General features: G+C 40.4%; 2 protein-coding genes and 1 long non-coding RNA gene across 3 annotated transcripts; 1 reads left to right on the forward strand and 2 right to left on the reverse strand.

The window, feature by feature from the left end:
- Window positions 1-5086: 5086 nt before the first annotated feature.
- On the forward strand, window positions 5087-11309 carry LOC113043779 (transmembrane protein 178B-like). Its single transcript, XM_026203374.1, has 4 exons — window positions 5087-5627; window positions 6772-6885; window positions 9983-10120; window positions 10329-11309. Exons 1-4 carry the CDS (start codon window positions 5282-5284, stop codon window positions 10577-10579), a joined length of 849 nt encoding a protein of 282 aa, XP_026059159.1. The 5' UTR covers window positions 5087-5281; the 3' UTR covers window positions 10580-11309.
- Window positions 11310-18724: 7415 nt separating this feature from the next.
- LOC113043780 (fin bud initiation factor-like) lies at window positions 18725-22687 on the reverse strand. The gene is made up of 2 exons (XM_026203375.1): window positions 21854-22687; window positions 18725-18832 (listed from the first exon to the last, which is right to left on the reverse strand). The coding sequence occupies exon 1, from the start codon at window positions 22670-22672 to the stop codon at window positions 21905-21907; it is 768 nt and encodes a 255-aa protein (XP_026059160.1). The 5' UTR covers window positions 22673-22687; the 3' UTR covers window positions 18725-18832; window positions 21854-21904.
- Window positions 22688-23406: 719 nt separating this feature from the next.
- Window positions 23407-23860, reverse strand: LOC113043847 (uncharacterized). The gene is made up of 2 exons (XR_003275801.1): window positions 23803-23860; window positions 23407-23714 (listed from the first exon to the last, which is right to left on the reverse strand). It is a non-coding gene; the product is annotated as an uncharacterized LOC113043847 (long non-coding RNA).
- Between the last annotated feature and the right edge of the window lie 3668 nt (window positions 23861-27528).

The following is a 27528-nucleotide window of genomic DNA, read 5'->3' on the forward strand; positions in this document are numbered from 1 at the left end:
TAACAGCCACAACACCATCATTCAGCTTAGATGTGTATGTTGTTAACAGCAATCACTCACAAAAGGCATTCCTTTGACAGTCACTTAGGTACTGTACCTTTCTCAGATCACAATAAAAATGATCTTTTTCAACCTCCATATCATCTCGTCAGCTGTGCACATCAATTTCTCACTCTTCTGAACACATTTCTAGTGCTTTAGTCCATTTATGCAATTGATTATGTACATTTGTCAGCCAAAGTGGGTCAAAAAGTACAGCTGAATATTGGGAGAACAACTGTTTCCTCAGTCATTCACATGTTTCATAGACAGAGCAGGTATTTTGACATTGGTGCACCGTACTTTCTTACAGTGTTGTTACTGTAATGCATCATATCTTGTTTGTGAACAATTACACAAGGACTTGTCATTCTGATGCAACGGATATGTTTATTCACATGAATACTTATTTCTGAGAGATGGATTTTGAGAAAATGACTTTTGCCGGTAGTTTAGTGTTGTTTGTACAAACTGGTTTGAAAGATACACTTTATGATTTGTAAATGTAACTCAGTGGGCACCTTTGAAATATATATTTCACCTTAAATACTAGTCAAGACTTGATCAAAATTGTATAACATCCTTTTAAAATCAGTTTGGATGTCAATTTCTTCCAGTGGTAACTGGGTGAAAATAGGAACTTAATTCCACATAGGAATTGGTTTAATGTACATGTAGGCCAATATTTCTGATGTTCAATTTACATCAAATCAACGTCATGTCAATGAAAAATGTTCTTGCATCGTGGCTGAGGTTGAGCTGAATATGGAGCAGTGTTGGTGCCAAAGGGATCTAATAGACAATGAGTCTGAACAGGAGCTCAAACTGCTTCCTCTCCTCTTTCCATCATCTCCGCTTGTCCCGCCCAGCCCTCCTTCATCCTTGGTTCCCTCGTCCAACCCTGAGTGTGCTTCCAGTCCTCCAGTGCCCAGTCCTCGAAAGTGCCCTCCAGTGCCTGCTCCTTAAGCAATGTCATGCCCCTGGACTCATTGTTGTGTGTATGGAACACACTGTGAATTAGTTATTCCATGCACCTGTGTTTCCCCAATTATCATGTCTTTTATACCCCCTAGTCCTTTCAGTTTGTGTTTGGAGGTTCCCCTCTTCCCCATTTGGATTATTAAAAAGACTCGTTTCGTGAATTTATTGTCTCCTCGTTCCTGGCTTCCTTGACACCTTGGGTAGTGTGACACTTGGAAACCATTCTATTCATTATTGGGCAGGTTTTTATTTGATTTAGCTTTTTTACATTTTTTTATTTTATTTTTTTTTAATGTATAATGCCCCCCCCCCCCTCCATAGGTAATTTCAAAATCACACAAATCAGAATTTTGTAATGAATTCAAACATGTCCCAGATTTTATTGATTGTCTGTGATAGTAAATTTTGAACAAACATCGTCAACCTCAAGTGGTCAGATTAAACTTCTTATAACAGTTATGTTTTATTCCTGTTATGGATTAGGTTTGTAAAAAAATAAGAAGTTTAATCTGACCACTTGACAAACCACTGACTGTTTTTTTTTTTTTTTTCAGAAAAAGCTTTTTTTTTCAGGTTTCTCTCAACTCTTATGTGGTACCTTATCTAAGAACTTTTATCTAATTTGGCTGCCACAAATATAAAAGCATGTCTCTCTAAAGGTAAGTTCATCATTCATGTGATATACCCATAACAGTGCATGATGAGAGGCTCAAATGGAATGATCATAACAAAAATGAGATGACCGCTGGCTGTTTTGGTTATCTCTGTGAACAAACTTCCTGTAGGTTACAGCCATGATAACCACACTGCACTCTGACTAGCCACATGTTTGAGCAGGTTTTCTCGCTTTCTCATCTTCAGGTCTTTCACAAACATACATGAACACTATTCATACTGGAAATCAAGTGAGGTTATTAGGTGTTTCCAGTTTTACTGTTAAAAACAATGGTTCAGTGTTGCTATGTGCAATTAAAGTTTCACGTGGAATACATTTTTCAGTGTGATGTCATAAGAGAACATTGTTAAGTTCCACGTAGAACTTTTCATTTCCTAGTTCTTCAGAAAAAATATCTATTTACTGGTAAACTACATTTTGTGTAAATTAGCCGTCTGACTTAACACGTAGTACTGTATGGTGTGCAACAAGGCTCAGTATTGGGCCTTTTGTTGCTCTCTATGTACATGCTCCCTTTTGGTGTTATTATTAGAAAGCATGTCATTACTTTTAAATAGCTAACACAAAATTATTATTGTTACTTTATTATATATTTATTTTTTAATTAAGGAGATTTAACCTGTTAAATGTCACCCCGTCCCGCCTACGTTGACTATACTATATTACAATCAAATCTAATCTAATCTTGACAAACTATATATCGTTGGAAAGGTCTAAGACTCCCAAATATATATTTTACCAATATTGTTTGTTAAAAATTATGTAGGAAAAGTAATAGATGAATTTATGACAAGAGTGCACCCTCAGAAATCTACATTACAAAAGGAGCTTTTACCTTTGTTTAAAAAAAAGACTTCCTCGTTGCCTTTTTCTCTATCACTTTTTAGAAATCATCAGAAGTTATATATCACTTGAAAACATAAAATCTCAAAATTCATCCTTCAAAACCCATTTTAAAATCAGACGTTGCATTACCATGTAAATGGTACATCAAAATCATGTTACAAAATGTTTTCAGTCATGAATTATAAAAATTTAGGTTTGTATCATGCATATTCATGTCTATCTTCAAAAACGTGAGTGACAGTTAACAGGTTAACAAAAAAATATTAAGTAATTTATAGGATAAAAATTGTTCACTTATAATCTTTGTCTGTAAGATTTTTTTTTTTTTTTTTTTTTATGGAATGCTCTTCTTATGATGCTGATAAAGTAGTGAATGCATTCATAACTAGTCCTGACTATTACGTTGTTATGTTGGGTACATTCCTTACTTGTCCAGTTTCATAGCATTTTACTTCAGATATCATGTAATGGTCTAGTCCATTAATGTCTAAGAGGAAACTTAAGTAACTTACTACTTTTTCTCTAACCACCATTTTTGAGGTTCACTGGCTCTGGCTTTGCCCTGTGTTCAACTCAACAGCTTCTCTTCATGTGCATTCGTCTCACTCAATTTTAGATCTTAACCAGTGTCTGTCACCAAAAGAAGATGACTCTCATTATCAACCCTGCATGCTTTATTAATTTGTTGAAATATGTCAGGTGAGGTGGGATTCCCCAACTGGATGTTGGTTTCTCCCAGAGCTGCTTACTTGTCATATCTTATTTTATCCTGGGGAATTTTTCTTTTTTATTGTCTTCCACTGGGAACTATAAGGAACTATTCTTTTTTAAAGCCGTTTTGAAATCAATTTTTTTGTGCCATGTGGTAACCAATATACAGTTATGCAGTTAACCAATATCCACTTTCTCTGAATACCATATACAGGAACTCTAAACAGAGATAAATAGTTCTTGAAAATAAGAGGGGTTTTTTTTAGGAGAAAAAATGCTAAAAAATAACAACTAAAGACCCATTATATTAAATGCCACAGTACTCCGTGACAATCTTCAGAGCAGTTAAGAAATTCTGATAGTCATAGCTAAAATAACTAAGGGATCACCGCTCCCCTGTAGGGATCCGATATGCAGTTTGCAAGTGCTGAACATGCCAAGGAGAGCAGTACTGATGCTCTGCCTCCATCATCTGGCGATTAAGAGTATATTGTACAGTATATGTCCACATCTGCTGGTGCTGAAGCTCTGTTGCTACCCTGCTGAAATTAGACTAATTTGGACCAGCTTGAATTCCGAGAGGGTCTTAATTGGTTTTAGATGCGCAATGCTATCCTGTAACTAGCACAAGCTGGTTAAGATACTCTCTCGTGTATACCAGAGCCATGGAACCTGAACTGACATGAAAGTGACAAATAATCGAACAAAAACAACAATAGTAGTATTGCTAAAAACAGCATCTGTTAGTTTTTTATTTTATTTATTTGGATAGATTAATAATGCATGAAGTTGCACTAATGGGTGACTCTCAGAACAATATATTCAAGTCACACACTATATTGAAAAAAAAAAAAAAAAAAAAAAAAAAAAAAAAATATATATATATATATATATATATATATATATATATATATATATATATATATATATATATATATATATATATATATATATGAATTTGGGTTAATCAGACCCATTGTCACAGGTGTATAAAATCAAGTACCCAGCTATGCAGTGTGCATTTACGAACATTTGCAACACTGCAACAAGAGCGCTGTGAATTCAAGCATAATACTATGACAGGATGCCACATCTATGATCTCAAAAACCGGGCGGCCGGAGCTTCAGAGAATGGGTTTCAATCCAAGCATCTGCAGCCGTGTGATCTGCAGGAGTGGTTGAGCTCGGCCCCTTTCTTGCAGTGAAGGGAAATCTTAATGCTTCCACATTGAACATTTTGGACAATACTATGCTTCCAACTTTGTGGGAATAGTTTGGGGGAGACCAGTTTCTGCTCCAGCACAACTGTTTACAAAGCAAGGTCCATAAAGACATTGTTACTTTTGAGTTTGTAAATGCATTTGTAAACTGAATAAAATGTTACCACTACTAAAACCACAAACACCATCCAATAATAATAATAATAATAATAATAATAATAATAATAATAATAATAATAATAATAATAATAATAATAATAATAATAATAATAATAAAATCCTAGGTTTATGAAAGCAACAAAACAAAGATGACAAGTATACCATGGCAGGTATAACATAATATGTGACAACTTGTCTCACGCATCCCTCATTATTTCCCATTACAGTGATAAATGTTGTTCAGGACAAACCGCTTAATAATAATAATAATAATAATAATAAACAATAAAAAAGTTTTAATGGCAAAAAATCTCAAAGCTCCTACATTAGACTTAACCTTTTTTGCATTTTTATCCATCAAAAATATATGTATATTGGGTATAATATCACCCTGACACGTTTATAGGATTCAAAGGAAGCTCCTTTACGGAAACAGCGGCACACCAGCTGCTGTCTGACGAATCCGGAGCGCTTTCATCATCAGTGTCCGGGGTTGGTCCTCCTCCATCCCGAGTCCAAGCGAGCAGCAGCAGAGGCACAAACATGTCTGCTAGAGCTCCAGGAGCATGTGTCATGTCGGGTTAATCATGTGTAATGTCCTGGGATGATATGGGCTCGGCGGAAGACGTGACAGTTGTCCGCGGGCATCATGAGGATATTAACGGCGTCGGGGCTCTTCCTGGCCTTCTGCTCCATCGGGCTCTTGACCATGGCCATCAGCACGGACTACTGGTACGAAACAGATGCGCGGAAACACCGGGACCGATGCAAAAAATACGCCAGCAAGAGAAATGACCCAGGATACATATACATCTCCAACCAGAACCTCCCACTCCGGATGCGACCTAAAGCGAGTCCTCTGCGGGAATCCTCGCACCCTGAGCCGGTCACGGAAGCGCGCTGCAGCCGCCGCTACAACTCAACCACAACCGGACTCTGGAGGAAATGCCACCGAGAAGGCTTCGATCTGGAGAACGAGGACCTGATTTTTAAAGGTGATGATGATGCTAAATGGGCCACACGTGAGCAGGACCCAGATTTGAAGCTGATGTTGCACAGCTGTAGTGTGTTTGTGTGTTTGTTGAACGTGTGTGAAAGAGTGTTGAAGAGTGTTTGGCGCTATCCAAGGTGCTGATCTCTAACATCAGCACCAACCACACGCTTGTGTTCACATTTATCATATTTCAGCTCAAATACAGAAACAGATGGAGACTGTCAGGGCAATGGGATCCATCTGAGGTCCAAAGAGACCATGAGGACCTTTTATTAAGGGAAACTCACTTAACCTTCTCTGGTTCAGTACATTTGTTTCTTGTTTTTAGTTATTTGATCACTCTAATGACAAAAGCAGTAATAGATTTAAAAAATGGTTCAAAAATATACATTTTCTTTGATGCACTGATGCTTCTAAAACATTTCTGTCCTTAATGTTATAAATTATACAGTCTTCCGGGGCAATGAGATGCAGATTTTGGTTCTCACCTGAAGATTAATAGAGTTCAGTATTTTAAAGATTAATCCGACTGTTCTTTTTGGTGTCTGAGAGAAAATGTATAATTATGTTTTAGACAAATAATAAACGTGTTTAAACATTTTACACACATATGTTACCCAGATATAAAACATAAATCCATTCAAGTTTGTAGTGTGTGTGTGTGTGTGTGTGTGTGTGTATTACAATAAAAGTTCCAGAAGGTGGCCCTTGCAGGGATGGGTTCCCCAAAAAACCCTTCTGTGAACAGCAAACATTATTTTTCTTATTGTAAAGATTCTAAAGAGCCTTTATCCATTATTGAGAAACTTTGTGCAATATAAATTTCCCATGGATGTTAAAGGTTCTTCATATTTTTACACGTACAGTACATCACTGGGACCCCAGACAGGAAGTGAAGTCAATCTCAGCACGACATGAGAATTGATTGACTTTCTTGCTTGATTGTTTATGGTCCGGTTCAAACTTTTAATGATCATTACTGAAATGAAGGCATTGGGACCAAAGTTAAGGGCCTGAATATGTGTTTAGATGTTTTTATGAAATGTGTCTAAATTGCTTCTCTATGAAGACTTTCAAACACACATGTATCATCTGATCTACACTACTATGGCTGAAGTTCAGATTGTTTCTGTGAATTTCCACAGGTTTGCTTCAGCGTTGCACGCCGGTGAAGTATTACTATACTTCGGTCAATATCCCACGGAATCTGCCTGTGAACATCACCAAGACAATAAGACAAGACGAATGGCATGCTCTCCGTAAGTCAGATCATGTCACTAAAGTCTAATCTGTTACAGTGGCTGAGAATTATGATTATTTTTTTTATTAAAAACTTTTATTACAGTTGCTTATGAAAACTAGATTAAAACTTTATTTTATTTTTTTATTTTTTGGGCTTTAGAAAGCCTGGCCAATTTCTTTTTAAATTAGTTTTAAAAGCTTGACGATGTTAAGTTAAGTGAAGGTTTTAAATCTGTGAATTCAAGTCAAGTCACATTCATGTATGTAGCGATTTATTCAGTAGCAAAGCACCATCACAGTAATAAACAGAGAGATGTTTATAAAATACCTCAAAGACTAGATGTGCATCTCTTATTGTGCTGACATTATGTCTGTTGTATTGAATGTATTCCTTGTGAAAAAGTACAATTAAGAATATTTGGAGTTATACTTTATTTTAAGGTGTTCTTGTTACACACGTTGCATGTACTAACTAATGCACTTAATAGACCAAAACACCAAACAGATTAATTAATAGATTAAATAAAGCAACACTATGTAACTTTTTCTGTGTACAAAATTTGCTAAATGTCTATAATGACCGAGTACATCATAAATTAATCTACTAACCCGCCTTTTTATCTTATCCCAAATCACTAAGATAATATTTATAATCATTTTTGGACTATATTGTAGCCTGTTCGGGTCGTCACCGCTGCGGAGTAACACACCTGCGTGAATCGCCATAGACATAAACCCGGAGAAGTAGTTCCGGTTAGAATGTTCTTCCGCGGGATGCGTGCAGTTCTGTTGATTAACCGCTAGAGCGCCAACATTTACAAAGTTTTTGCTTTAACTGTTACATACAATGTACCTAATACCTATTAGGTTCATGCTGTAGTTCAAAACAGTTTTGCTACTACTGAGTTGGGGTACAGTTAGAGTTAACGATGTGTTTGATTTAAGTTTAATAAAGTACAATCATATTTTCTGTTGTAGCATAGTATGTATCTACTGATTAATGTCAGTGTTATATAGTAAAGTTAAATATTTATTAGTGCAATAATACAATTTAAAAACATACACTGCTACACTTTATTTTAAGGTGTCCTTGTTACAGTGTAATTTTACATTTAAGTACTGAGGAATATTAATTAACTACGTTCTTACTATATGGGTAGGGTTCGGCTTAGGGTTACTTCCATGTAATTATGCATAATTAATATTAATTGTAATAGTAAGTACATGTAACATGTAACAAAGACACCTTAAAATAAAGTGTTACTGATACACTTATAGGTGTGACTACACTGAATGTTTTTAGACACTTAATTGCATGTTAATTTAATGAATGTCGTTTAAATGACATGCCGTTAGTTGAACGTAACAGTGTTTCACTGAGTCAGTTAAGTATGTTTAAATGCTTATTTGTCTATAATTTCATAATTGATTTTTGGAAATGGTTAAAAAGTCATATGTTTTTGTAAATGAACTCTTCATTTGTAGTTACACAATTCAGTTTAGTAAGATAAACTGATGCTTAATGTGATATAACATGCTTTACATGTCAATTATACTAAAAAAGTGTACCTTTTTAAAGCACAAAAAGATTATTACAGCAATGCTTCGAAAATACTTTAAAGGGGTGGTTTACTGGGTTTGTTCTAGTCTTTGGGACTTATATCCAACACTGATCTGGCCCTTCTCTGACAAAAACCTTGATTTATTTCCTGTTATTATGAAGGCCCCTCCCTCAAAAATACCAGATGGGCTGAGATTGGTCAGCTGGCTCAGTGTACTGTGATTGGCTAAAGCGCCTCGAGTGCGTCTGAAGATCCCGCCCCTCTCAAGCTCAGGATGTGCTCCGGTTGTGTTGTAAACTAGTGGTGGGCGATACTGCAAAATTTGGTATCGATCCGATGCCAAATACATATAGGGTCAGTATTGCCGATACCGAGGTGAATGAATGATCAATTCTTTAGGCAATAATTTTTTTTAAATGTATTTAAGTCCACAAAATTATTAGTTATTAGCCACTGTAGAATGAATTCTTTACAGTCTTTTTTTAAAAAAGAAATAAAGAATAACAAAAATCCCTCCTCTTTTTCTGGCTTTCTCTCGGCCATCCTGATCTCTCATTCTAAGTGCTATCAGCTTTCTCACTCAGTTCGCTGCTCCTCAGCGTGTTGTGTCAGTGAGTCACGTGACGACACAACAACGAATCACAGCAGAGCAGCAGGAGGGGGAGGAGTTGGTCTTAATAGTATGTTTGTTTGTTGTTTTCTCATACTTATAGATGCACTGTTGTTTGTAAATGCTACTGCTTCTGTTAGCTTCCGGTTTTATCCTGATTACAGCTTTTATACAGCAACGGTACGCCATGTGTAACACTTCTGATTGCTATGTGAAAACAAGTGTATACATGGAACAGTTTGGAGCTGATCTGACAAGCTGAATGAGAGAGAGAGAGAGAGAGAGAGAGAGAGAGAGAGAGAGATGTAGAGCAGGGCGACACAAGGAACAGGATTAAGAACCTCTGCTTTAGAACACTTGTGAATCCATTAGAATCGTTAGAAGACAGAATCAGGATACTTATATGAATAGATTTCTAAGCGCAACCATAGTTTTCTCTTCCTTTTCTCTAAAGCAGCACAACATGGCCCCGCCTCCTTTGTTGCGTGTTCCCGGGGGCGGGGTCTATCTGGGTTTGTGATGTAATGGACCTGGGAAGAAGCTCGTTGTAGTCCCTTACCAGCTGTTTTTGTAGGCATTAAACCGCCAGAATTTTAAAAGATGATATCTCCATTTGCATTGAACTTTCAGCACCGCAACTTTGCAGATATTATGTTCAATCAGCAACATTACAAACTAACTGACATTAAAAGAGTGAAATTGCAATCAACCACCCCTTTAAAACTTAAAATCTGACATTTGTACAAAGTGCACTTTTTAAAAGTTTACTTAAGTGTTTTAAGAAGCACAGACTGATATTTCACTAATACCATCTGCAAGAACCATTTTTTTTTTTAATAATACACTCTTTAAGATTTTAAGTGCACTACAAGTGCACATTCAGTACAGTGAAGCGCACTTCATTTTTCCCAAGCGATCCTTCAGCTCTGTTTTCTCCTGCAGACTTGCAGCGGATGACGGCAGGTTTCATCGGTATGGCTGTGGCCATCATTGTGTTTGGCTGGATGGTCGGTGCTCTGGGCTGCTGGAAACACAATGAGCTGATGCAGTATGTAGCTGGACTGCTCTTCCTGATGGGAGGTGAGACGCACTCAGTGCAAACGACCACTAGGTGGCAGCTTATTACTGAGACAAGAAAAACAACAACAAGCCTGTGATGGCATACTACAGCTCTGCTGCTGTGCACAGTATGCAGTGTTCTGTATCTGTATCCACAATGCTTCTCTTGAGTTCCTACTGTGTTGTTATGAACTCACTGTGTTGTTTTGTTGGCGATCACACTTCACAGGCACCTGCTGCATCATTTCCTTGTGCACATGTGTGGCTGGCATTAACTTCGAGCTCTCGCGGTACCCACGCTACCTGTACGGCCTGCCAGAGGACATCAGTCACGGGTACGGCTGGTCCATGTTCAGCGCGTGGGGCGGTCTGGGTCTGACGCTGCTGGCTGGGTTTCTGTGCACTCTGGCGCCCTCTCTGCACAGTCCCCAGATCAGCAGCAGCACACACAAACCTCGACAGGAGAACGGCATTGTGTGAGGCTCGCACACTCCACGCACCACACGCATAGATCCGCTAGCACAGACTCAACACGCTGATATAGACAAGGTCTTTACATGTCAGAGAGAAATGGCAAATAAACAGTCACACATACTGCAGACACTGTGCAGACACTCTGCTATAACATGACGGTGAGAATAAATCATGATGCAGAGTGCAGCTGAGCTAAACATGCTGGAGCTGAAAGAAAACATACACTGCAAATAGTGTCAATCAGCACGATTGTCTTATTTTCCAGAAAAAAAGAGTGGGAAAATCATTAAAGGTGCTGTATGTAAGATTTTGACTACTAAAGCATAAAAATATCATAATATGTTTGCAGAAACATGCTTAGTTAAAATACTTGTTTACCTGAAAAACAATACTACAGTCAGTTATTCTCAGTGCCGGAAAAGTTGGTCTCTGTTTTAGTTCACTGCCAGTTTACCCAGTTGTATTTTGGCACCCTTGGTTGCCAGCTGGCGGAAAACAGTGTATTTAATTTCATTCATCATCAAGTGCACTCGTTCCTGTTTGTGTCATCAATCTGGCAACCTGCATGTGCCTCAAGTCTGAGGAGAAGGGCCAGAAAAAAAAAAAAAAATCTCCAATATTTTGAATTTGGAGTGCAATACCTTGTTCAACCACAGCACCTTTTAAAGTATAGTAGTAGTAGCCCTTTAAAAAGTTAATACCTTTTAAAGTATATATTTAAAACAATTGTACTGGCAGATAATGACATTAATAAAAAAGACCACTTAAGTGTGTTAAACTAAAAAGTGCACTTTCTAGTAATGTCAATTTAAAGGCTTCACTTTAAAGTTATAGTATGTTTTAAAAGTCTTTTGTTATGATTTAAAGAAGCACACATATTTTGTGTTGACTAACATAAAACACGTGTAAAATACTTTTGGTAATACACTGAAAATGAATAGATTTGAAATGAATCAAACTGCAACTTGCAAATGTAACACATATATTTCAATACATGCATACGTACAAGTTTCAAAAGAAAGTACATTTCTTTTGAATGTACTTGTAAAGTACAAGTGTATTTTAGTACTTGTAAAGTACAAGTGTATTTTAGTTTATCAGAAATGCTTGTCAGTACACTTTACAGTACACTTTCATAAATTATGAAATTACATATAAATATATACTTAAGACCTATAAGTGGGTCAGATGTACTGCACTGAATATACATTAAAAGTGCAATATATTTTCTTTTAATTATAATCATAATGCAAATAAGTGTTCGAAGACATTCAAGAATATTCTATATTATTTCCATAAAAAGTACTCTTTTTAAAAGTGTGCTAAACTGTACTTTCTTTTCAAAAAGAATAGCTCTGATGGATGGGACAACTAGCCCCGGTGTCTCCATTCTCGAAAATGTAAAATAAATATTTTGTGAATTCATATTGGTGTTAACTTAAGGATATTTAGATATTTTTACTGGAAAACAAATCAAAGATGCTGATTAGACAAAACACAGTCAGACAGGCTTCTTCTCTGGTTCTTAGCTCATATTTGACTGAAGATTTGTGTCTCTTATGGTGCTCTCTTTCTGTCTTTATCTTTGTCTCTCATTATGTTCATTATGTATGTATTAATGATGGACTGTTTTTTTGCTTTTCCTGTCTGTTTCTCCCCTCCAGTCTCCTGTTTATGTTTCTCAATCGATTTAATATGGAAATGTCTCAGAGAATGACAGATTCATATTTTTGTTCAATAAACTGTTCTGTTTCGGCTTTGCCTGCTACTGTATGTAGAAAGGAGAAAAACAGATCAAGACACAACTAAAAAAAATATCATTGTCTTCAGTGTCTTCCTATATATGCTTTCTTTATTTTTTTAGGTTTTACAGTAAAAATGAAAATGTCAAACAGCACAAGCAAAGTAAATTTGAAGGCAATATGTGAAAATGAACCTGCTTGTGCACAACCTCATTATCAAGGAGTCTTCTGAATAGCAGTTTTAGGAGAAATTAGACAGGACATTATTTGTTTTGAAATTACAATATGATTTATGAACTTTTTTTCTAATAAAATGATCCTGACTCACCATGTTTGATTCACTTTTTTGTTTCTGAATTTCTGAAACACTGTTCAGTCATACTGGCAGTGAGATTTGAGCTTTATGATGATGGGTATTTTTATTTCAGCAGATTTTTGGCTGGGCTCATAAAACACCAAAAATCTTAGTTATTTCTGTCTGTGGTTGTAATTTTCTACAGCATTTAGACTTTTAAGGATTGTTTGTATTGAAATTTAATACTTCCATTTAATGTAAACACACAAACACACACATATATCTATCATGACAACTCTTAGAAGATTTTAGCATGGTAATGTATTTGGTCTTGGTGGAATAGATCTGCTACACTGTTGCTGTTGGTTATTGCTGTTGTTGTAGATTACTGCTGCTGATGCAAATCAAAGACAGGAACTTACTTCTGCTAATAAATACAGCGAGATGCTGAAAAGCTGTGAGAATTTCAGACATACTGCTATTGCACAAATAGCGTTTATAATAACCCATAGCAGATCTATACAGGTGGAACTGGGGAGGTGGAGGTTGTCAGAGAAACTCTGAAAGTGCACTGCAAAATGCTCTAGTAAATGCTAATCAGTCATTTAAATGTAAAGCAGCAAGCTCATTGGCTGCATATGCAACATTAACTAATCGGCTTGTGCCAAAGACAGACACAGTGGGCATGGCGTCAGACCTCGGAGAGGCTTTTATTAACAAAAATCATAAAACAGGGGCTAAAGGTGGCCAAAGGGGAAGAGTGTGTGTGAAGAATCTGGTGTCCTCGTTGTGCTGCAGGGTTCGTGTGGGTCGGGCAGTGTTCATGAAGGAAAGGTCCAGGTAAGGGGAGGAGTCCGGCAGCTGCACGCGCTCCCCTCTTCGGTCCGGGGTGCGAGGGGTGGCAGGTTCCTCTAACGGCCGCGGCGCTGGCAGGGGATGGACGACCCGGCATCCTGGCCCGTCGGCCGTGTAAACGGGTGCAGTTCTCATCCGGATCGCGGATGTTCCTGTTCTTTGTTTTGGTTCCAGATTCTCCTACGGATTGCATATTCCCCAGGATATCCACAGTTGCCATTTGCGTCCCTGCACCACCAAGAGTGACTCATTTCCTGCACTTGCTTTATTTGACTCTTGCCTTTTGTTTCGTTAGAACACTTCAAAATAAATTGTTATATTTCACATTTGCTACTGAATCCTCCTTTGTATTTGTGACAGAATGATCTGACCAAACAGTGGACTCAGAGAATACATTGGATCTACAGGATTTCTTGTCCGATAACAATGCAGTAAGGAGGAACGGATATTAGCAACAGGTCAAGCTGTGCAAGCTGTGCAAGGCTTGGTAGCGCAGGTGTCCAAGCTCACCACCCAATTCCATCAACTGAGACTGCCCAATGTGCTGCCCCTGCTGCCAGTTCACCCCACTTTTAGAAGCACCAGACGTCAACACGAGACGTGTCTACCCACACTAGAAGCATATGACTGTGAGCCTAATCTTTGTACAGCTTTTTTAAACGAGCGCTCAGGTTCTTTTCCCTGCAACCACAGATTATTCCATCGAGTTCCAAACATTGGCAGCTGAGTGCAAGTTGAACAAAGGCACAGTGGGACATGTTCCTGCATGGGTTGGCTGACCGGATTCAGAAGGAGATTTTCACAATGGAATTACCCACTGATCTTACTGGAGTCTTTGAATTAGCTCTTCGGTTAGATGCACGTCTACAGCAGCACGATCAGCGTGGTGCTGTAAGCCAGCTTCGGAACTTCCTGAGTATTCTACTGCCAGTTCCTGTAATAAGGTCAGTCTCACATCTGATTATAAACCCATGCCAGTAGGAAGAGCTCTGCTTTCCCGGGAGGAGAGAGACTGTCAGGGAGCAAGGGGACTTTGCTTGTGTTGTGGCGCTGTGGGTCACTTGACTGTCAAGTAAAAGGCCAAGCCCGGCAGTAAAGCTGAGGCTCTTCCTTGTATCACACATACTACTGAGCCTGTCACCCCTCATCAATTCAGGGAATCATATTGAGAAACTCACACTTCTGCTCATTGACTGTCCGCTGGATCCTGCCGTTCTGGGAAACCCCTGACTAGTGCAACACAACCCTAGGGTGGACTGGGGTCAGAATTCCATCTCGACGTGGAGTGATCAGTGTTATGCTTCTTGCCTCAAGTCTGCTGGTCTTGTTCTTTGTTGCAGAATGAACCAGTGAAACTGTCTAACATCCCCAAGGAGTACCTTGACCTGAAGGAAGTGTTCAGTAAGTCCCGGGCTGTTTTTCTTCCTCCACATCATCCCTATGACTGTGCTATAGATCTAGTACCAGGCATGTCTCTTCCTAAGGTCATGTTATACTCACTTTAAATACTTTTCTGATGCTCATTTGTCCTTCCTCTTCTCTGATTGAGACAGGATTTTTTTTTTATGTGGGGAAGAAGGGATGGTTCCCTGAGACCATGAATCGATTATAGAGGGTTGAACAACATCACAGTAAAGAATACTTGTCCTTTGCCATTGATGTCTTCTGTCTTCACGCCGTTGGAGTGGTTCCATGCACTCGTTATTGACGTACTGAGAGACATGGTGGATCAGTTCTCTTCTTCTCTCAAGGAACATGTTCAGCATGTCAGATTAGTTCTCCAGAGGCTGCTCAAGAATGGGCTTTTTGTCAAGGTGGACAAATGCGCATTCCATGCACATCCATTTTTTGAATACACCTCGTCTGAGGGAATGCGTATGGATCCAGATAAGGTAAAGGCTGTGGTGGATTCGCCAACCACCAATTTCTACCGTCATTTTTCTTTACTGACAATTTCAGCCAACTAGCCACTCCTCTGACTGTCTTGACCTCCACCAGAACGACGTTCAGGTGGTCCAGTGCAGCTGAAACTGCATTTACCAGCCTCAAGTGCCGCTTTGTTTCAGGTCCCATTCTCATAGCCCCTGATCCTACATGTCAGTTTCTGGTGGAGGTCAGAGGTGGGGGTAGGCAGTGTTCTTACCCAGCGCTCTTCCTCTGATGACAAGATGCACTCTTGTGCTTTTTTTCTCATCGTTTGTCATCTGCTGAACGTAATTACAACTTTGGTAACAGAGAGTTGCTGCCAGTCAAGTTACCTTTGGAGGAATGGTGTCATTGGTTAGAGGGCTTGGAGGTACTCTTTATCATCTGGACCGATCATAAGTACCTCGAGTATTTTAGATCTGCTAAGCATCTTAACTCTGGCTTGTGGGATTTTTTTTTTCAGTCGTTTTGATTTTTCACTTTCCTATTGTCTGGGTTCCAAGAACATAAAATCGAATGATTTACCTCATATTTTATAATACCTGATAGACTCAGTGTCTCTACATTCACATGGGAGGTCAAGTCAAAGGTTTGTGCAGCCTTAGATGGGGTTACATCTCCACCCGGGTGCCAACCGAGTCAGTTATTTGTGTCGGAGATATTACAGTCTAACCTTATTCGGTAAGGCCATTGTTCCAATGTGGCTGGTCATCCAGGAGTGAATCATACTAACTTTATTTTTAAACAATGATTCTGGTGGGGTTCCATTTTTCCTGGTCTGCAATCCGAAGTCGCAGTCTCCTCTGCTCACGCCTTTGTCCAGATGTGGAAGAGCCTGAGAGACTACCATCCGGGTGGGAGTGCGGACTAAGGCTCAGGCCGATTGCCACCGGTTGAAGCCTATCTATGTCATTGGTCAAAAGGTTTGGCTTTCTTCTAATGATATTCCTCTCTTCTCCATTTGTAATAAACTTGCCACAAAATTGATTGGCCCATGTACTGTCATTAAGATTCTTAGCCTAGCCCAGTATATAGGAGAATTCATTTTATTTTTCATGTCTCTAAATTGAAGCCTGTTTTTCATTCATCATTCACCCATTAATCTGCTCTAGTTCACCCTCCCCCTGCAGCACCTCATAGATGGGGAACCAACTTATTTCGGTGAACCGTATTCTGGGCTTGAGATGGAGGGGATGTGGATTTCAGTACTTGGTGGACTGAGAAGGTTAAGTGAAGTGACGTGACATACTGCCAACTATGATGACTCATACTCAGAATTCGTGCTCTGCATTTAACCGCAGTTGGGGTTCGGTGCCTTGCTCAAGGGCACCTCAGTTGTGGAATTGCCTGCCCGAGATTTGAACCCTCAACCTCAGGGTTAGCAGTTAAACTCTCTAACCATTATGCCATGACTTCAGAGACTTTACAGTCCAGAGGAGAGAAGTTTGGTTCCTGCCAGGGACATTCTGGATTACTCCCTTATTGATGATTACAATCAACGGGTAAGTTCACCTGGGAGTGCCAGGGGGCACTCCTAGGGGGAAGGGTACATTCATGGTTCAAGGGTTCACTTACTCATTTTCACTCTATGTGTGAAAATTTCCTGCACATTTTGACCAGAAATGATATGGCAATTAATAATTTATACTCCTATTTTGGTAAAACTCTAGGGACCAATTCTACAGTATCTATCAACTAGTAGTTAGCATGCCTATTATTAGCGGTTTATTAGTGCTTATAAAGCATTTATTCTACATGAACATATTCTATTTACAGTAAGACTGACTGAACTGTCTTTTAATTATAATATTTCCTATGTATAAGGTACGGTAACTTGTTTGTTAGTTTGCTTACAGTCTGAATTCCTTTTTTTCATTGTTTTTGTACAGATTTTCTAAAACATTAGCCTTTTAAGGGTTCCTGCAAGTACTGATCATGTTTATGATTGAATGTAAATGTATTTCGGTGCCTGTGGGAACATAAGTAATGAACTTTATTTTGGGCTCCTGAGATCTTCACTCCTCCAAACCACATCCAGCATGATTTTGGGCAGAATATTTGCTTCATCCAATCTAAGCATTCCTTGGATTCAAACCTAACCAAAAACAGTTCATTCGAAGAATATTGTTTGACCAAGCAGATTTAAATATGCAGCGGTTGAGCAAAGTAAAGTTTCAATGTTTTCAGTGTAGAGTCAGGACTTTTGAATCTCAGTATTTATTTGAACAATTAATGATAGCGTTTATTTAATTTTTACATATAGTGAATATATTTAAATGCTTCATATGAGCCAATTCACAAAAATCTCCTTTATTTTAGTGGTCTGTGACTAAACTGTGGAAAATGTCTGAAAAGTCTTGCTTAAGCTATGAGTCACTGTTCACGTCTAGGTAGGGTAGATCTATCATTTTACTGTGGTAAACATTCAGATTTTCCAAACACAATTTAGGAGATTTCCCTTTATTCCCATTGACAGAGTAATGGCTGTGAATGCATAAGTGTTTTTTTTCAGTTCAGGATGTGAGTATCTGTTTCAGTGAAACACAAGCATGCTTTGCTAACACAGCGTCTAGCTTTCTCTGGAATCTGAAACAGAAACAAGAAAGAATCCACATCCGTCTGTTTGCACAGATGTCTAACAATCCAACTTTATACGGATTTGAGAAACTCTATAGTTCAGTAGATTTCTGCAGCTTTTTATAAACTGGATACAAACTATTGCTACTGCAGGTTAATGTGTAGAGTAGGATATTATGCAGAGGGTATGCAGATTATCCAGATTTGCAGAGGGTAAAGAATGACCCTACAAACAATTTCAAGCATCAAAACTTCAGTTGGATCCCAAAAAGAGTCGACTCATACTCCAAACCGAAAGCACACCAGTGAAATCTCAAAGCGTTTGTTTATTCATTGCCTCCTGTTTTTGATTTGTTCTTTTTTTCCACTCATCTAGACTAAACATTTTGTGAGTGGTTCTTGCCAATTAAAAAAGTTAATACCATGACACTACATTGATCTGGGCATTGTTAGATGGTTTCTAGGGAACTCTAAGTGGTTGCTCAAAGTCCCAAGCCAAAATAATCCATTCTCAAGCTTCTAGTCTCTGCATTTTACCATACATCGAAAAAGAATACTTAATGCAGAAATGAGTAATGATTACTTAATTTTATATATATAGAGAGAGAGAGAGAGAGAGAGAGAGGAATCATTCGTGTCAGCATTAACGTCTGATGCCACACGCGGAAGAATTTCACATGTTAAGAAACTTTATATTGAGCAGTGCTGCTCATAAAATCGCACAATTATGCATTCAACTTCACATAAAAAGTTAGATTCTGCAGAAGCTGGATGATGAAGCTGTAGTGGTTGTGGTTTGGAGCTGGTGTGCAGGGCAGCTGAAGGCTTGTGTTTGGACTGGGGTCCCACCGGGGGAAAGGGACTCTGAGGTGGGACACACAAAGAAGAAGGCTGTTAGGATCCAATCTCTCTGAGCAGGCCAAACTTCAGACCGCTTTCTCTTACACAGCCCTTCAAGAACCACAATAAAGAAGTATTACAAATGATAATAATTGTTTCAGAGAATAAAATCGAGACCTTTGCTGAAAAAAGAAAACAACACAACAGCCATCAAAAGAAATCTCCCCAGTGCCCCAAAATGTGCTCAGATTCGACCACACGATCAGCAGGATCTCAGTATGAAGCCAAAAACTTCTCTTTCTGTTCTGATGCTTTATATGAATCTCTCAGAAACTGAGTGCACGCTGAAAACTATCAAAACTTTAGAGTTCAGCACTAAACACTACACAGATGTGCTGTTTCTATGATAATGACTGATGACAAATATGAAAGAAAGAGAAACACACTTAACAGTTTAGCTAGAAATGGTTCTCTGCTGTGTGTGTGTGTGTGTGTGTGTGTGTGTAGGTGTGGGGGTGCTATGATGAGCACCAGCTGCTGTTTGTTTTTACCGAGGGCAGATTCCAGAAGAAACGCACACACACACACACACACACACACTGGCCTGGGAGCTAATCATCACTATATGCTAAAGCTAACGTTCACAGAAAGCCGCTGACATCATTAGATTTATAGTGAAATATGACTTGGCTTTCGAACAGTGATAACCACATCAACTGGATGCTTTTAACATGTTTCATCATTTTGAGCACATTAAGCCATCACAAGTCTATAAAACACAATATTAATTATTACATGGACAAAACGAGTGAGATTGTTTAAAACAAAAGGGTGTAGCTAGAGCTCCTGACATGTGATAAATTGTACTGAGTGAGAATTTAACAAATACAAACAAACAAATATAATATTAAGAACGTGTATACACTATTAATGCATCAGCTAGGTTTTTTTTACCAGGTCAAGAAAATATGATCATATTACCCCAATTATACAGTCTCTGCACTGGCTACCTGTTAAGATCCAGTTCATTTACAAAATATTAATACTTGCATACAAGACTCTTAATGGTTTGTTCAGCTCCTGCGTACCTAACTAGTTTTCTACCACGCTACAACCCATCTCGCTCCATAAGGTCACAAAACTGGACTTTAGGATAGCAAAGTCCACTAAAGGAGGTCGAGCTTTCTCACATTTGGCTCCCAAACTCTGGAATAGCCTTCCTGATAATGTTCGGGGTTCAGACACACTCTCTCTGTTTAAATCTAGGTTAACAAACATGTCTCTGGTCAAGCATTCAAATAATGCATCTCATAATCTTAAACTGCAGTTATATCTGATCAAATGCACATTATTAATCTCTGTTTGTTTCTCTGTTTTTGCTTCAGTCTGGATCCAGAAGAGCTGAGAAGAGATGATGCTGACCCTGAAACAACAAACACAACTCCCACATTCTGCTTTAAGTGTGAATGCATCACATCATAACTGCTGTTAATAGTGTTTGTCTGTTTGATTACGGCTTTCATTGATTTTTCTGTACATTTCTGCCATATGTACATAAACTCATCACTGATAAGCTACTACTAAATACTGAAGAAACATTCATTTGTAGTGGGCATCCGATGCACACAAGCCACACTTCCAGTCTGATTTATAGCAGTTAGCACATGAAAGCTGAGATGAGCATCTGAAATCATTTTATTTTAAATGTTCACTGGAAATCTATCACCCAAACCCAACGGTACGGCTCTGCTTGATTGATAAAGACAGCTTCTTATAGCATCTCACTTAAAATAACCATCAAGAACTTTTTGCCTTTGTTGTTTATTCCTCTTTTTGCCTCAAAACCACAGAAACTGGATCCATATGAGATGTTATTGAGATCTGCTAACACTAAACCATTAGTAAAGACATTCTTTCCTTTAGCTTTAACCTCCAGCGAGAATAAAACTCTGAATGTGAGGACGAGAAAGAAAACAGTCCCAGCTCGGGAGACTGTGGGCAGAAACCATCTAGAAGAACCTCATTGTTCTGGTCAGAAATGAACATGCAGGTTTCGGTGCAGTGTTTTAGCTCATGAATGTGTGGTTCAGGATGTGTTTTATGCTTCAGTCTCATTTTGGTCGTGATGATTAAACCTTAAAACTGTTCACCAGCAGATATCCCAGCATTCTTGTGGAGTTGGCAGAAGGAGTGGTATATTTTGTTTCTTTGTATATTGCTGCAGAGTTTGATTATTCTTCCACATGGCAGAAAGAGACAGAGACGTTCTGTTCTAGAGGCACAGGAAATGCCAAATCTCCACCAGCCTGTTTAACCAGCACCCTTCCAGCTTCCTCAAACCTCAATCCTCCTAAATGAATGTCAGCAGTACACAGACAGCTGAGAAAGACTGATTACAGGAATAACAGACCTGTGTCTGACAGTGAACCCACAGTATGAGGTGCTGTTTCTATCTCACATTAGAGAAGAAGTTTAGAGGCAGGTTAACTAAATCTTATTAAACAATATTTCTGACTTGAATAGAACTGTTCACTTTGATGTTACACCTCATGAAGTGTATTTCTTTTTCTTACTGGTGGCTATAACAATTAATTTATTGATGCAACTAATCAAAAAAGGCATACACATTCTCCACAAAAAGCTTCTTTGCATGCATGCCTAGAGACTTGTCTTTTCAATATATATATATATTTTATTTGTATTATTTACTCAGAAAATGTTTACATTTAAAGGTTTTTATGGCTTCAGGTTTACTGGTACATCTGAACTGGCTTTACATTTGACACTTTTTAAATAAAAACTCCAATAAGAATTTGTTGCACTTATGTTTTAAACCCAGAAACCACTGATGATTCAATAACTTTTTTTTTTAATCTCAAAAGGATAACAAATGTATAATACACACACACACACACACACACACACACACACACACATATATATATATATATATATATATATATATATATTTGAAGCGTGAATGAACCATCAGTAAAAAAGAGTTTCACACTTTGGGAGAGTCTGGAGATCCAATGTTTAACATACTTGGGGAAACAGTCCAACTCGGACTGTAGTGTGTCCAGAAGGTCTGTGACTCTAAACACTCAGGTAGTCATTTTTAAGCCGGCTTAACCTGGATCCGTGACTCCGGATGATCAGAGAGATGAGTTCATGTTTATCCTTGAGTCCAGAAGAGATGTCCAGGGTTTCCTGTAGAGTGTCCCTCACATTATACATGGGCTTGATGAAGTTACTGGTGAACTCATTCTCCTCTCTTTGCTCGGTATCCTGGTTTTGCTTGAATTTGGTCTCCAGCTCCACGAGAGATTTCTCCACGTTTGTGAAAGCCTCGTTGATCTGCACGATCTCCCTCTTCAGGTATTTCCCATAGCTGTCCTCTCCGTCCAGGTCGTAGGAGATGCTCTTCCCGAGGCTCTCCAGGACGCGCGCCGCGTCTTCTATCTGCTGCTTCATGATGATGAAATCCTCTCGTATGATCGAGTCCTGGTCTTCCTCCAGTGGACACGGTCTGCGGTCGATCCATTTAAAGAGCATCTGGCATTTCTCCGGGTCTACGGTCTCCTCGTAATCTCCGTCCGGGACGAAGAAGTGGTGAAAAGTCCCGTTGGACATTTCAGGGAGCAAAGGTCCATAGTAGACCGCACCGCAGAGCGGCAATAAAAACAGAGCGAGAGAGAAAGGTAACATGATAGATCTTCTGTCCACTCGGAAGGTCTGACTGAGCTGATAGAGACGATGTCCACATCTGGAGTCTCTAGGATGAGTGCACGCGCTCGAGACGCTCAGACTGTAATCTGAGTCCAGCGCGCGCCGCGCGTATCCGCTCGAAGCGTGTTTGCGCATCTGCGTATCACTTTCTAATAACTTTGCTCGATAAGCTAACATTGTCATATGTGACCATGGACCACTGAAGCAGTCATAAGCAGTTAATTGAGCAATAGCCAAAAAAAAAAAAACCTTGTATGTGTCAAAATGACAGATATTCTTTTTTGGCCATGTCCCATGTAAATATATCAATTCAATTTTTTTTATTTTATTAGAAATATACATTACTAAGAACTTCATTTGGACAACTTTAAAGGCGATTTTCTCAATATTTGTATTTGTTTATTTATTGGCAACCTCACCCTTACGAAAAATAACCATGGTTTTATTATAGTAAAAATGTAGTTTAGCCATGGTTTTTTGGCGTATTGACTGCCATTTGTAAAACCACAGATTTACTACAAATACCATGGTTAAACTATGGTTAATATAGCAAAACCATGGTTAATTTGTGGTTACCATGGTTTAACTACAGTAACCATGGTTTTTTGGTTTTATTTGTAGTAAAACCATGGTTAATTTTCGTAAGGGCAGAATGCAGATTTTCAGATAGTTTTAAGAAACCATACATCAGTGGAAAGCTTATTTATTCCGCTTTCTTTCTGATGATGTAAAATACAGTAAATGTTTATCATACAATCTGTAATCAATAATCCATCGCCAGCTTGTGTGGACTCATGTGCACACCATCATATAATGTGATGGGCCTCAATGCAAATGTGACACTCGAGTATGGAAGACAGGCGACAAAAGCAAGTAAACAGCGTTTATTGGATAAGATGAGATCATGGAAGGTCGGAGAATGACACAGGAACCATGATGGCAGCGCAGACTGGTGAGTAGATGAGTTGAGTGCGCTGATGACGATGACGGTGGTGGTAAATCCAAGTGCAGTGATAATAATCCGTGTGTGAAGGTAAAGGTCCAACAGAAACCAGACAGGAGACAAAGCAAGGCAGGAACACACGAACAAGACATCAGCCACGGATCTACAAACAACGATCTGACAAACAGAAGACGAAAGACAGGGCGTTAAATAGGCAGTTGGAATGAGTAGCACCTGCCGCTGATCAGACGATTATTCATGTTACGTCATGTTGATTGTTTCATGTGGGTGTTGCCGCAGATCAGACGATCAGCGGCAACACCCACATGAAACAATCAACATGACGTAACATGAATACAGCTGGAGACGGTGCATTCACGAACCGTGACAGTACCCCTCCTCCTAAGGACGCCTCCTGGCGTCCCCAGAATCTCTTTCCTGTCGATTGTAATCAACTATAAGGGAATGATCCAGGATGTCCCTAGCAGGTACCCAACTTCTCTCCTCCGGACCGTAACCCTCCCAGTCCACCAAGTACTGAAATCCGGGTCCCCTCCTTCTAGAGTCCAGAATGCGATTAACCAAATAGGTGATCTCCCCATCTACGAAACGTGGTGGGGGAGGAACCGGGGTAGGCGGATTAATGGGAGAATGAAATAAAGGCTTAATTTTGGATACATGAAAGGCGGGATGAATTCTCCTGTACGTAGGAGGGAGTTTAAGGCGGACTGCCACCGGACCAATGATCTTGGTGACAGTAAACGGGCCAATAAATTTGGGAGCCAATTTATTCGATAAAGAACGGAGAGGAATATTCTTGGTAGAAAGCCACACTCTTTGACCCACAACATATACGGAAGGCCTAGACCGGTGGCGATCGGCTTTGGCCTTGGTGCGAGCCCCCACTTGGAGTAGAGTCTCGCGGGCTCTGGTTCAAGTGCGGTGACACCTCTGGATGAAGGTGTGAATGGAGGGGACCGCAACCTCGGATTCCATACTGGGAAAAATAGGTGGCTGGTAACCTACACTACACTCAAAGGGAGATAGGCCCGTAGCTGATACTGGTAAAGTATTGTGGGCGTACTCCACCATAGACAATTGTTGGCTCCAGGAGGAAGGATTCTTGGAGACCAAACATCGCAACACCCTTTCCAAATCTTGATTGGCTCTCTCGGTTTGACCATTGCTCTGGGGGTGAAACCCTGAGGACAGACCTACAGTAGCTCCCAGTAATTTACAGAATTCTCGCCAAAATTTAGACACAAATTGGGGTCCCCTGTCAGAAACCACGTCTATCGGGAGGCCATGTAAAGGAAAGACGTGGTCTATGATGGTCAACGCTGTCTCCTTGGCTGAGGGCAACTTGGCCAAGGGAATAAAGTGGGCGGCCTTCGAGAACTGGTCCACCACAGTTAAAACAACCGTGTTGCCCTGGGAGGGCGGGAGGGCGGTAATAAAATCTAGTACGATGTGGGACCAGGGTCTCAAAGGAACCGGCAGCGGTTGGAGTAACCCATCAGGGGGCCGATTGGAAGTCTTACCAGTGGCACAAACCGAGCAAGCCAAAACAAAACTGTGAAGTAATAAACACTCGGGAGTAAACGGGCGTTCGGAATGGTCAAAAATATGTGATAAAGAATCGGGTTTTATATTTTTGGAACCCGGGCGGTACGAAATAGTAAAGTCAAAACATCCGAAAAAAAGTGCCCATCGAGCCTGCCTGGAGTTTAACCTTTTGGCGGTGCTAATGTACTCTAAATTCTTGTGGTCAGTCCATACTATAAAAGGAACAACCCGATCCTTCTAACCAGTGTCGCCATTCCTCCAATGTCATCTTAACTGCAAACAATTCTCGGTTACCAATATCATAATTTCTTTCTGCAGGAGATAAACGATGTGAAAAATACGTGCAAGGGTGGACCTTGTCGTCTAAGGGAGAACGTTGAGATAACACCGCTCCTACCCCCACGTCTGACGCATCGACCTCCACGATGAACTGACGTGTAGGGTCAGGGGTAATCAGAATCGGAGCTGAAATGAAACGGCTCTTAAGTTTAGCAAACACAGCCTCAGCTGTGTCTGACCACCTGAACGCAGTCTTGGCGGAGGTCAAGGCGGTCAGAGGTGTGGCTAGTTGGCTGAAGTTGCGAATGAAACACCGGTAGAAGTTAGCGAACCCCAGAAACCTCTGTAGGGCCTTGTGGGAATCTGGGCTTGGCCATTCTACCACAGCCTTAACCTTCTCGGGATCCATGCGTATTCCCTCAGTCGACACGATATACCCCAAAAATGGAATTGACTGTGCATGAAACTCGCATTTCTCCGCCTTGACAAAAGGCCCATTCTCTAGCAACCTCTTAAGCACTCGTCGGACGTGCTGCACATGTTCCTGGAGAGAGAAAGAAAAAATCAATATGTCGTCCAGGTAGACATAAATGATCTGATCAATCATATCTCGCAGCACGTCGTTGACGAGTGCCTGGAAGACCGCTGGGGAGTTGGAGAGCCCGAAGGGCATAACCAAAAATTCAAAGTGCCCTCTGGGGGGTGTTAAAAGCGGTCTTCCATTCATCCCCCTCCCTGATCCGAACCAAATGATACGCATTGCATAAGTCCAGTTTTGTGCAAATTGACGCTCCCTGCAACCTCTTGAAAGCTGAAGACATCAACGGCAAAGGATAAGTATTCTTAACCGTGATGTTGTTCAGCCCTCGGTAATCAATGCAAGGTTGCAGTGATACGTCCTTTCTTTCCCGCCCCCGCAGGAGAAGAGGAAGCTAGAGAAGCAGAAATATATTTCTCCATAGCCTCCCTCTCTGGAACAGAGAGTGAATAAAGTTTGCCCTTTATCTGATAGTAAATCTATGGCACAGTCGTAAGGACGATGCGGAGGAAGAGAAGCAGCCTGAGACTTACTGAACACTTCCTTCAGGTGGAGGTACTCAGTGGGCACGTTAGATAAATCCAAGGATGTGAAAGGAGATGGTCTCGGAGTGATTGCCAGAGGTGATGATTGTAATGTCTTCAGTAATGTATGAGATGGTGGGGAGTTGCTGTCCAGTGAGGGCGTGAACCGTGATGTGGTGCGGAAGGGGTCTGAGGTGAATGTGGAGCTTGTGTGAAGTGACATTCAGCCAAGTATGGTGACCCATACTCAGAATTTGTGCTCTGCATTTAACCCATCCGAGATGCACACACACAGAGCAGTGAACACACACACACACTATGAGCACACACCCGGAGCAGTGGGCCATTTATGCTGCGGCGCCCGGGGAGCAGTTGGGGGTTTGATGCCTTGCTCAAGGGCACCTAAGTCATGGTATTGAAGGTGGAGAGAGAGCTGTTCATGCACTACCCCCACCCACAATTCCGTCCGGCCTGAGATTAGAACTCACAACCCTTCGATTGGGAGTCCAACCCTCTAACCATTAGGCCACGACTTCCCAGTGCTAAAGCACTGTCCATGAAGTTACCTTCTGCCCCAGAGTCCAGTAGTGCTTGACAGTGGTGTGTCTGTGCTGACCGCCGCAGCCTTACCGGGAGGTGCGTAGATGATGATGATGATGGTGATGAGGTCTTCTCGGCGGAGATCCCAACCGATAGTAGCCTCATGCGTACTACCGGGCTTGGCCTTTTACGGGACAGGCATGGGCTTGATGTCCGGCTCCCCCGCAGTAAAGACATAGGCCCAGGGACGTCCGCCTCTCCTTCTCCTTCCGGGAAAACCGAGCTCGCCCTACCTGCATGGGCTCATGATCGTAGACGGGGCTGACCGCGTCCCCGCCGCTGAATCGCACGTCTGCCGGTCCCCTGGATGGGGTGCTGAGTAGACCCCTCCTCTCCATCCGCCAGCTCAATAAGTCAATTGAGAGAGAGGGGAAGATCCAGGGCGTAGATCTCCCTCTGGACGCGTTCAGCTAGCCCATGCATGAACATGTCCCACTGCGCCTCCTCCTTCCAATGGAACTCTGCCAACAGGGTCCGGAACTCGATCGAAAAGTCTGAGACGGATGTCTCGTGCTGGCGTAACTTCGCCAGCCTCCTGGCT

Source organism: Carassius auratus, chromosome 25 (genome assembly GCF_003368295.1).
Source record: "Carassius auratus strain Wakin chromosome 25, ASM336829v1, whole genome shotgun sequence".
Classification (NCBI taxonomy): Eukaryota; Metazoa; Chordata; class Actinopteri; order Cypriniformes; family Cyprinidae; genus Carassius; species Carassius auratus.